This window comes from Triticum aestivum, chromosome 3D (assembly GCF_018294505.1).
Source record: "Triticum aestivum cultivar Chinese Spring chromosome 3D, IWGSC CS RefSeq v2.1, whole genome shotgun sequence".
Lineage (NCBI taxonomy): Eukaryota > Viridiplantae > Streptophyta > Magnoliopsida > Poales > Poaceae > Triticum > Triticum aestivum.
In genome coordinates this window covers 48,792,471-48,802,185 of record NC_057802.1, presented here as the reverse complement: position 1 = coordinate 48,802,185, position 9,715 = coordinate 48,792,471, and the positions used below count along the sequence as shown (strand labels likewise).

Here is a 9,715-nt window from a genome sequence, read left to right as displayed (position 1 = left end):
ATTGCAAAACGGACAACGGGGAAAATGCTCGGATGCATGAGACGAACACGTATGCAAATGAGATGCACATGATGACATGATATGAGATGCATGACACGAAAAAAAATGCAAAACGAAAGACAAAACCCAACCACGGAGGGAATAGCATTTCACATAGCCGAAAATGGCAAGAGTTGGAGTTACAAATATGGAAAGTTACATCCGGGGTGTTACAGTTGTGATGCGGCCTAGAGGAAGCAGGTCGAATCCTCTGTACAAACGAGCAGTATCGATATAAAGGTAAATGATGATATAAGTCATTATTTCCAGACAAAAAAGGGGTGCGGCAAGGTGATCTGATGTCTCCTATCTAGTTCAAATGTCGTTGCAGATATGCTAGTGATCCTCATTGGTAGGACCAAAGAGGCTGGCCAGGTATGGGGGCTCATCCCTCATCTTGTGGACGAGGGGGTATCCACACTACAATATGTTGATGACACAATTATTTTCATGGAGCATGAAATGGCAAAAGCTAGAAATATCAAGTTGGTTTTATGTCACTTCAAACAATTATCCGGCTTGGAAATAAATTTCCATAAAAGTGAACTATTCTACTTTGGGCGCGTTGAGGAACGGGAAAACTACGGCCAGTTGTTCGGTTGTGCACTTGGATCCCTACCTTTTAGCTATCTAGGCATCCCAATTCATCACCAACAATTGACTAACAAAGCATGAAAGTGTATTGAATATCGTTTTGAGAAAAAAAACTAAGTTATTGGAAGGGCAAGCTTATTTCTTATGGTGGTCAGCTTATTCTTATTAATTTTGTGCTTACAAGTATGTCGATGTTCTTGTTATCCTTTTTTGAAGTACTCATAGGGATACAAAAACGTTGGAGGCAAAGTGATGGGAATAAAACTAAGTATAGACCGGCTAAGTGGGACATACATTGTAAACCAAAAGACCAAGGGGGTTTGCGTATTGAGAATCTCAAGTAAATAATTTTGTCTACTTAGTAAATCGTTATACCTACTGTCGGTAGAAGAGGATTGGCTGTGGAGACAGTCATTGTGTAACAAATACCTACATTCCAAAACTCAGCACAAGTTATGGTCCAGCTGAATGATTCTCCTTTTTGAAATGGGTTAATGAAGACAAAGGTCGATTTCTTTAGCATGAGTAAATTTGTCGATGGCGATGGGCACACTACTAGATTCTGGGAGGATACCTGGCTAGATGGGACACCTCTAGCCTTACACCCCTTAAACATTCAGTTTACGCCGGTACTAGTGGGAGAACGACGGGATAGATGGCTACATTTAGTGCATAGGTTGATGGATGCCAACATATCTAATATGCCAGATAGATTACGATGGAAACTTTCAGTTTCAGTCATATTCTCAGTCAAATCTATGTACGTCGATTTGATTAATATTGGACAAATCCCTAGGTCGATCCATATTTGAAAATTTAAGGTGACTTTAAAAATCAAGGTATTTATGCGGTTCGTGCACAAGTGAGTGATTTTGACTAAGAACAACTTGACAAAACGTAGGTGGAAGAAGAGTAGTAAATGATGTTATTTTTGTGATTAGAAGGAAACGATTCAACATCTTTTTCTCAAATGCCCACTAGCCAGGTTAATGTGACAAACAATACATGTGTTCTTTGATATTTTCCACCTAGTAGCATCTCCAATTTGTTTGGTAATTGGTTAAATGGGGTGGAGCCTAATTGAGCGGCACGGATTCATGTGGGAGTTTGTTCATTATTTTAGGCCATTTGAAATTGTCGGAATGACGTTGTCTTTAATCAAACCAATGTCATAAAATTTGTGTAGGTTATCTTCCGTGCGTCTGGTAGATCCATACGTGGTCATTACTCAGCCGTGCGAAAGTGAGGGAGCTTATGACTTTTGGGTGCAACCACTGAGAGATGGTAGCAGAGTTACATACAACTGATTTGGATGATGAACCAATAATAGAATAGATGTTTAGGCATTGTGTCCTATTTTTGCCGGTTGTGATATTTTGTCTTATCTTTTGTTGTTGCTTATGTACCTAAGATGAATTTTGTACTTTGTTGCTATATTACTTAATAAAATGACTATGTGCATCGCTTAGTGCAGAGACCGGACGTTAGAGCATCTACAGCTGCGATAGGCAAACCTGACCCCTCAAAAGCCTGACAACGCACCCGGGCGCGTCCGCGGGCATTGACCGGGCACCCCTCAAATAATGTAATCCACATCCGGACACCTTATCATACCTCAAATCCATACAAACTCATGCAGCTACGTCGATGCACACACATCGTTTGGCTACTCGATCGCTACTAACTAAACATGCCATCGGACTACCAAAATTTGGCATGTTTGGCTATGGTGTCATTCATCCACGACTGCCGTTGCCCTTCCCGGCGCTCTTGCCATCCTTCTCGCGGAAGTACCAGTCAAAGGCGCAGTACGGATCGAGCCGGATCTGCTCGTCGCTGGAGCTGTCCTCGCCGTTGTTGTCCTCCTTCTCTTTCGGTGGCAGTCCGGCCATGGCACGGGCCGCTGGATTTTGCTCTCGGGCGAGGGCGCGCGTGTTCCTCTGCTGCTGTTTCTTCACAATGCGAGCGCGGATGGCTTACTCCTCTGCGGCTGCCTGCGACGCAGCATCAGCCGCCTTCGTCGCCGCCATTTTCGCTGCGATACAGGCCTTGGCGGCCCTTATCCTCTCGTTCCGACGGCGGGCCGCCCGTTCCCAATGGGACTCATAGTCTGCCCGACCGGTGATGGGGAAGGAGAGGGGTTCTGGCTGCCGGGACCGCGGGGATCCAGCCCCAAAGGATCCGAGCGCCCATTGAGCCGACGCTATTGAGTCACGGCGGACAGATCCGGCCGTCGGTCGGGCGCTGTCCTTCCGGGAGCGTCGGAGTGCAATGCGGACCGCCATTGCCTCCTCCAACCCGCATGGAATGACACCCCAGGTGACGGATCCGGACTAATCGAAATCTGATCTGCTGCCTACCATGCTGGAGATGGCCGGAAATCGCCGGAGGTGAGCTCGGGTGGCGGAAGGGAGTGGAGCAAAGTGACTAGGGTTTGGTCCGGTGAGCGGATGGGGACGAATATATGTGGAGTCGGGTGGACCAGCATGGGTCGGGTCCGACATGGGGGGATGCCCGGGCGCCCCATATTTGGGCTGGATATGAGGGGTGCTGGTCAGCCCGGGCGTTTGAGGTCCGTTTGAGACATCCGTCTGGGTCAAAAAATCGTGACCGGTCAGTGATCGAGTGGGCCCCCCGGACGTTTGCGGAGGGTTTGAGGCGCCCAACTGTAGATGCTCTAATCCTCCTTTTTGGAAAAAATAACCTTTTTTCTTAGAATCGGATATATATATTGACACGTTTTAGTTTGTGTGTTCACTTATTTGAATCTGTATGTAATCTGTATTGAAATATTTCAAACATCTTATAATTCGAAGCCGAGACAGTAGTTATTATGAATGTACATAATGTTCATTCTATTTGTGCCTAAAGAAAGCAAGGGACACCGTATCAGTAAACACATTTTTTTGAGAGTACGCAATCGCGTACCTTAGCTTTATAGAAGGCAGAAATATTTACAAGAAGTTTTACAACAAGGAGGTATGTCCTAGCACACAACAAGACCGTTGTCCGGGACCCCCAACTCAACTCCTCAAACTAAACTCTACTACTCACAGAAGATGCTAACTCCACGGCCTCCTGCCAACACCCAAGTGCAAAGAATCTCGAATATCTGCAAGGTGAAGTGCTGCACCGTATCTATCGAAGTTCTCGGACCAAACACGATCCCATTTCTATGCTTCCAAAGCTGCTAGGAAATCAACATAATCAGCGAGTCAAAAGCTTTCCTGTGATCGGCTGGAGTTCAAGCGCGACTTGCCATCCACCAGGCCTCCAGAGTATCCATCGTCGTAGGGACCAGCGAGATATGCACTCTAGCCTGTTGAAAACACCGGTGCCAAACTTGACGAGCGAGCATGCATTGGATAAGGATGTGGTCCACCATGTCTTCATCCTGAGCACAAATGTAGCATGGTGATCGCTCATCCTGGAGCCCATGTCTGAACCTGTGATCCGCCGTCCAGAGTCGATATTGCGTGGCTAGCCACATGAACAGCTTACAAGAAAGAGGCGCCCAACACTTCCAGATCGCCTTTGCCGGGGCGAAGTCGATACTCCCTTCCCACAGCATCGCATAGGTAGATGCCGAGGAGTAAACCCCTAGATTGTTCCACTTCCAAGTTGGGATATCTGAATGTGCTGGATCGAGCTGAATGTTGATCATAATTTCCCATAGGCGAACAATCTGCACCATTCCATCAGCCGACAAATCTCCGCGCACATCATTGGCCCAGCGATGGAGCTGTAAAGCCTCCGAGACAGTCCTCCGATTTGCTACTTGCGTGCGCACCCGAGCACCATTGGCGCAAGCTCGGCAACGGTGGATCCATTGAGCCATCTATCGTTCTAGAAGAGTATGTGCCGCCCATCTCCAACGTTCCATTGCACAAGACTAGTGAAGACCGCATGTGTCTGTTTGTCCATCACAAGCGAGAGACCCTGCCATGGCCTTCCCTAGTCTGTGCGCTTCAACCATTCCTTGCACAGTTTAAGTGCCAGCCCCTGCCTATTGAGGTCGAGTACTCCAAGCCTCCGAGTTGTTTGGGACGGAAAACTCTCTGCCATGCCACTAAGCATTCCCTTCGTGGATTTGATCTGAACCAACCCAAAAGAAAGCTCGCAGGCCTTGTCCACCCGATTCAGAGCCCACTTGGGAGCATCTGCGATCATGAGATGATGTGTAGGCCTGGCACGAACAACGTTGTTCACCAGGATCAGTCTACCTGGCCGCGTGACCAGCCCCCTTTGCCATCCCGGAAGGAAGTTGAGCACTTGATCCACAATCAGCTGCCAATCTGCTCTCGTGAGTTGTTTGATCGAAAGTTGCAGCCCAAGATACTTACATGGGAAAGAATCCATGCGCCAAGGTAAAGCTTGTGAGACTCGCAGCATGTCTGCTTCCTCCGATCGGATCATAATCGCCGAGGACTTGGCAAAGTTAACATGTAATCCTGACGCTCTGCCGAAGATTTGCAAAGCTTCTCTGACAAAGCATAAGTCACTGATTGTAGGCCTGATGAATAGTATTACATCATCCGCGTTAATCGATTGCTTCTGAAGAGGGGTGCATCCTGGCATCGCACTGATCGCCTCCATCTGTTGAGCTTTGATCATCATAGAGGAGATTGTGTCCATGGCAATGACAAACAGGAAGGGGAGACCGGGTCCCCTTGGCCTAGCCCTTTTGCATGTCGAAACGTTCTGCCCTGGCAGCTGTTGACAATCACCCTTGAGCTAGCTGTGGAAAGCAGAGTAGCCAACCTCGAAACCCAAAGCTCTGAGAAACCTTTTGCTCGCAGCACCTCAAATAAGAAAGACCAGGAGATGGAGTCAAAAGCACGTGAAATATCAAGTTTGATCATGACACCTTGCCTTCCTTTTATGCAGATTCCGGGCAACCTGCCTCACGAGGAGGAAGTTGTCGTGTATGTTCCTCCCACGGATATACGCGGACTGATTCACGTTAACCAATTCTCCCATACGTGGGCATAGCCTAGATGCCATCAGCTTGGAGTTGATCTTGGGTATACTATGAAGAAGGCTGATCGGCTGAAAATCTCTGATTCCGCATGCATCAGGCTTTTTGGGAATGAGAGTGATGATAGCCTGGTTGAGTCTACCGAAACCTTTGCCGTTGCCCAACTGAAATTTGTGGATCGCCGCCATAACATCCCCCTTGATAATCTGCCAAGCTCTACAGAAGAAGAGACCAATGAATCCATCCGGACCGGGAGCGCGATCCGATGGCATCCCCTTCATAACAGTCCAGATCTCCTCCTCGGTATAGATGTTGTCTAGTTCGTGCAGATCTAAAGGCTCCACGTCCAAGAAATCCAAATTAAGGGTCTGATCCCTGGATTGATAAATGCCCAGCAACTCCTTGTACGCGTTATAGAACGCCTACTCCTTGCCCTCTTGCTCTGTGATGATCTGGTCGCCAAGACGCAGCGTCGGGATGAAGTTTCTAAGTTTCCTGCCATTGGCCATAAGATGGAACAGTTTGGTGTTAGCATCCCCTTCACTGAGCCAACGTATCCTGGAGCGCTGTCGGGCAATCGTGCGCTCGAGCTAAGCCAGCCCTAAGGAGGCAAGTTTCAGATTGTTGCGCAGCCACCGTTCACCTACTGAGAGCACTCGATGGTCCAGGGCTCTGTCAAACTACAGTATCACCCAATTGGCGATCGCAATCTGTAACTTACATTCCCTACTTTTTCTGGCCCCACGCCGTGAGATGTTGAGCCGTGTTGCGATGGAAAGGCTCCGTAATGCCCGGATCACAGATCCATGCTTCCTTGACCGCCTCCTCAATCTGCGTCTGCATGTACTCGATGGAATGACCAACACTAAGGAGCCTGGTCCTTGAGCATGTCGACCTCCGGTTCTCGAGAGCAATTCATGTTGCATTCGCTGGGCGCCAGGTTCCCCGCTAGTCGGAGTAGTTGAAACGAGAGACGAGGTTGTTCACTTTTATGGGGCTTTCGGGGCTGTTGCTGCTGACGACTAGGTTGATGATGGCGTCTGAACAAAGCCAGTGCAACGAATGCGCCACCGAATAGTAGTAATTGTGCTCCGCTCCGCCCCGAGTCGCCCTACCTGGCGACACAGGGGAAACTGCATCTACCGCCGCCGAGAACCCCCCCTCCGCCCGCCCCCGCTGCGCCGCCGTCGGAGGGTCGGCCGGCGAAGCCGTGCCGCGCCCCGGGATGGTGGCGGCGGGGTGATTCCGTTCCTCCCCTCGCGCCTCCCCACCACGCCCAGCCCCCCAGATCCGCCGTCGCCGCAGGACGCACCACCTCCCCGCCCGCTTCCACCGCGCCGCGGGGGGGGGGGGGGGGGGCCAGCATGGTCGTGCTGCGCCTCGGGAAGACAGCGGCGGGACGGATCCGTTCCCTGCGCGCTCCCCCCACCCTCCACCCCGCGTCACGGATCTCCTGCGTGGGCGCCCCCCTCCCAGCTGCTGCACGTCTCTGCCGGTCTGGTGGCGGGCGCGGCGTGCCGGCCTTGGCCACTGGGAGTCGTCCCCTGCAGTCCTCCCTCCCCTCCGTGCGTGGCCCAGCCCTGTTGGTGCTGCCGCCCATGGTTTGGGCGTGGGATCTACGGCCGATAACAAGGGCGTCCGCGGCCTGCCTTCCTGCAGGCGGCCCCCTCGTCACCAGCGACCCGTCCTCTCCCACAGGCCACGGCGACGAGTCTAATATGCTAGTGGCAGTCATGAAGCCCTCAAGGCGGGTGTTGCTGGCGCTGCTCCGGCCCCGGCGACCTTTGACCCGCGTCCCTCCGGTGTCCTAGGCTGCCCGGCGTCCTCTGCCGAGCGGCTCCAGCCTCGGCGACCCAGCAGTTGTGTTCCTTTCCAGTTCGCCTGGCTCCCCGATGACCCGACGACTATGGCCACGGTAGCCAGGATCTGTGTCCCTCCAGTCCTTGCTTGCCGGCGTTGCCGATCGCCATCGCCCAACACCCCCCCCCCCGTGGTTCGCTTCGCTGCCTGCCCTATGTTGTATGCCTCAAAGCCTCCGGTATTGCCAGATCCGTGTTCATGGGTTCGGAGGCGGTGCCACCCTTCGACGGCAGATGCAGCCCAGCCAACCCCCTTCCGACATGGTGGCTCCGACCGGCGTTGGCTTCCTCATCTTCGCTTCCAGATACGGCGGCTATGGGATTGCTCAGCCTCAGGCCAGAGAGAAATCCCTGCTCGGCTTGCCGATGTTGGCAGCGTGGTCTTCGGATGTCGTTTCCTTCTTGGAGGCGCTGTCAAGACCCTTGGTTGCGCCCCTCTTTGAGCTCGGAGGAAACCCTAAGTCTGGTCTCTCCAGACCGGATGGCGACGGCGTCTCGGCGTCGTGCTCCTTTTTGAAGGCGCCATCTTACCCGCTCGCGGTGTCCCCGGTTTTGGTTCGCAAGATGTTGGTGCTTTTGTTGGTTCGGCGTTGCCAAAGTTGGTTTGGGCTTGGTAGGTTTTAGCTGTGTTGTATCCCCTGTTCGGGCCGAGCATCCCTTACCTTTATGCTCCGGATACTCACGCTTACCTGCGTTAGTGTCATGTGTTGTATCCCATGTGTAAAGTAGGCAATCATATCGATTCGAGTCCGTCATCGTCTCCTCTTGTCGCTAGAATCGAGATGGAGGTCCTCCTCCCGGGTAACTTTCTTCCTGCCCGGACTCGTTAAGTTCTGGAAAGTAACCCTATTTGAGTCCGGTATAAGGTTCCGTTAGACGTATATACAGTACTAGCTACTACTGTATTACGTATGTCAGTTGTCAGCCCATATACAAGTCCGATTCAAACGAGTGTCCGAGTAGGAGAGGGCGTACAGTACATAGGCACGCATAATAAGTAGCCTCTCTGTTGTGATATACGGTGAATCGTGAGAGAAAAACACAGAGAAGAGAGGGAAGGCAGCCATTGTTGGCCAAAGAGTTTCTGAGGTGTGTGGAACCGCACGTACGCCACCTAAAAACTTGCGGGTCGTCCCGGCCGGCAAACAACAGCAAGCAATGAGCTTCATCTTCAGCGACCTCAATTTCGTAAGCCCCCCTCCGTTGATCCCACCACACGCCCCACGTGTGTCGCTTCTTCCACCAAGCCTCTTCTAGCCAGTAGATCAGACATTCTGACCTTGTTCTGTTGTTGCTCGGTCTACGTGCTGGTGTTGCAGTTGGCTGCGGCGTCGGGTTTAGGCGGGAGCGTCCTCCACGGCCGCGTCAAGCTCACCACCCTCAAGGTAAACTCATCGATCGACTCCCCGCTGCCGCCTTTGCTTGCGCCGGCCGGCGATGGTGGAGGACAATAATATGTGCTCACTCCCCGTTGCTTGTATTGTACAGCCGCGAGAAATTACGGAACAGCGCCTGATCAAACGGGGCGATTCGGTGGTCGCGCAAGCCAAGGCTCGTTGGACCGTGTTTCCCTCGCTGTCGACCTGGGAGGATACGGAGGACTTGAAGCTCAACTTTCCAGACCTGGTTGTACCTCACAGTGTGATGGAGCAGCCAATACTAGCGCTGGGCCGGCAGGCTGAATGTAGTTATCCGTGGTGGGCCATTTCAGCCTTGTAGCTGATTGAGCTTTAATCTTTCTTTTTTAGAAACAAGGCAAAAGACTCGTCATTTCTGCTAATTAAGAAAAAAGGTTTAGACAATGCCTCGCAAAACGGGGATACACAGACAATTACTCTCGCGGCATTGCAAGGAGGGAGCGATATTTAGCCTAAAAAAACCTTCTGTCAATGATCAAAGTCAGGCCTCCTCCTTGATCTTCGTCACAATCACCATCGTGGGGCACTGAGGTTGCGGAAAACTCTGGCATCCCGCTCTTTCCAGATTTCCCAAGTAACTAGCATCTTCAAGGAGGAGATGGACTTTCTATTTTGGTCTCTTGCCATAGCCATCTCAATTCACCACTCCTTCACCAAGGCTATAAGACGCCAATCCGTACTCATGATGTGATGAAGTCCAAGCCAAGAAATGACCTCCGCCTAGATTCGACGCGTGTAGCGGCAATGGCAGAGGTGCACGGCGGACTCCTGAACTTGCATACAAAGAGAGCACAACCCACAATTCGGCCATCGCCGTCGGAGCAACC

General features: G+C 51.5%; 1 protein-coding gene across 1 annotated transcript; it reads left to right on the top strand.

The window, feature by feature from the left end:
* Positions 1 to 7,613: 7,613 nt before the first annotated feature.
* On the top strand, positions 7,614 to 9,272 carry LOC123074076 (uncharacterized). The gene is made up of 3 exons (XM_044497019.1): positions 7,614 to 8,658; positions 8,790 to 8,855; positions 8,959 to 9,272. Exons 1-3 carry the CDS (start codon positions 8,629 to 8,631, stop codon positions 9,187 to 9,189), a joined length of 327 nt encoding a protein of 108 aa, XP_044352954.1. The 5' UTR covers positions 7,614 to 8,628; the 3' UTR covers positions 9,190 to 9,272.
* Positions 9,273 to 9,715: the final 443 nt, after the last annotated feature.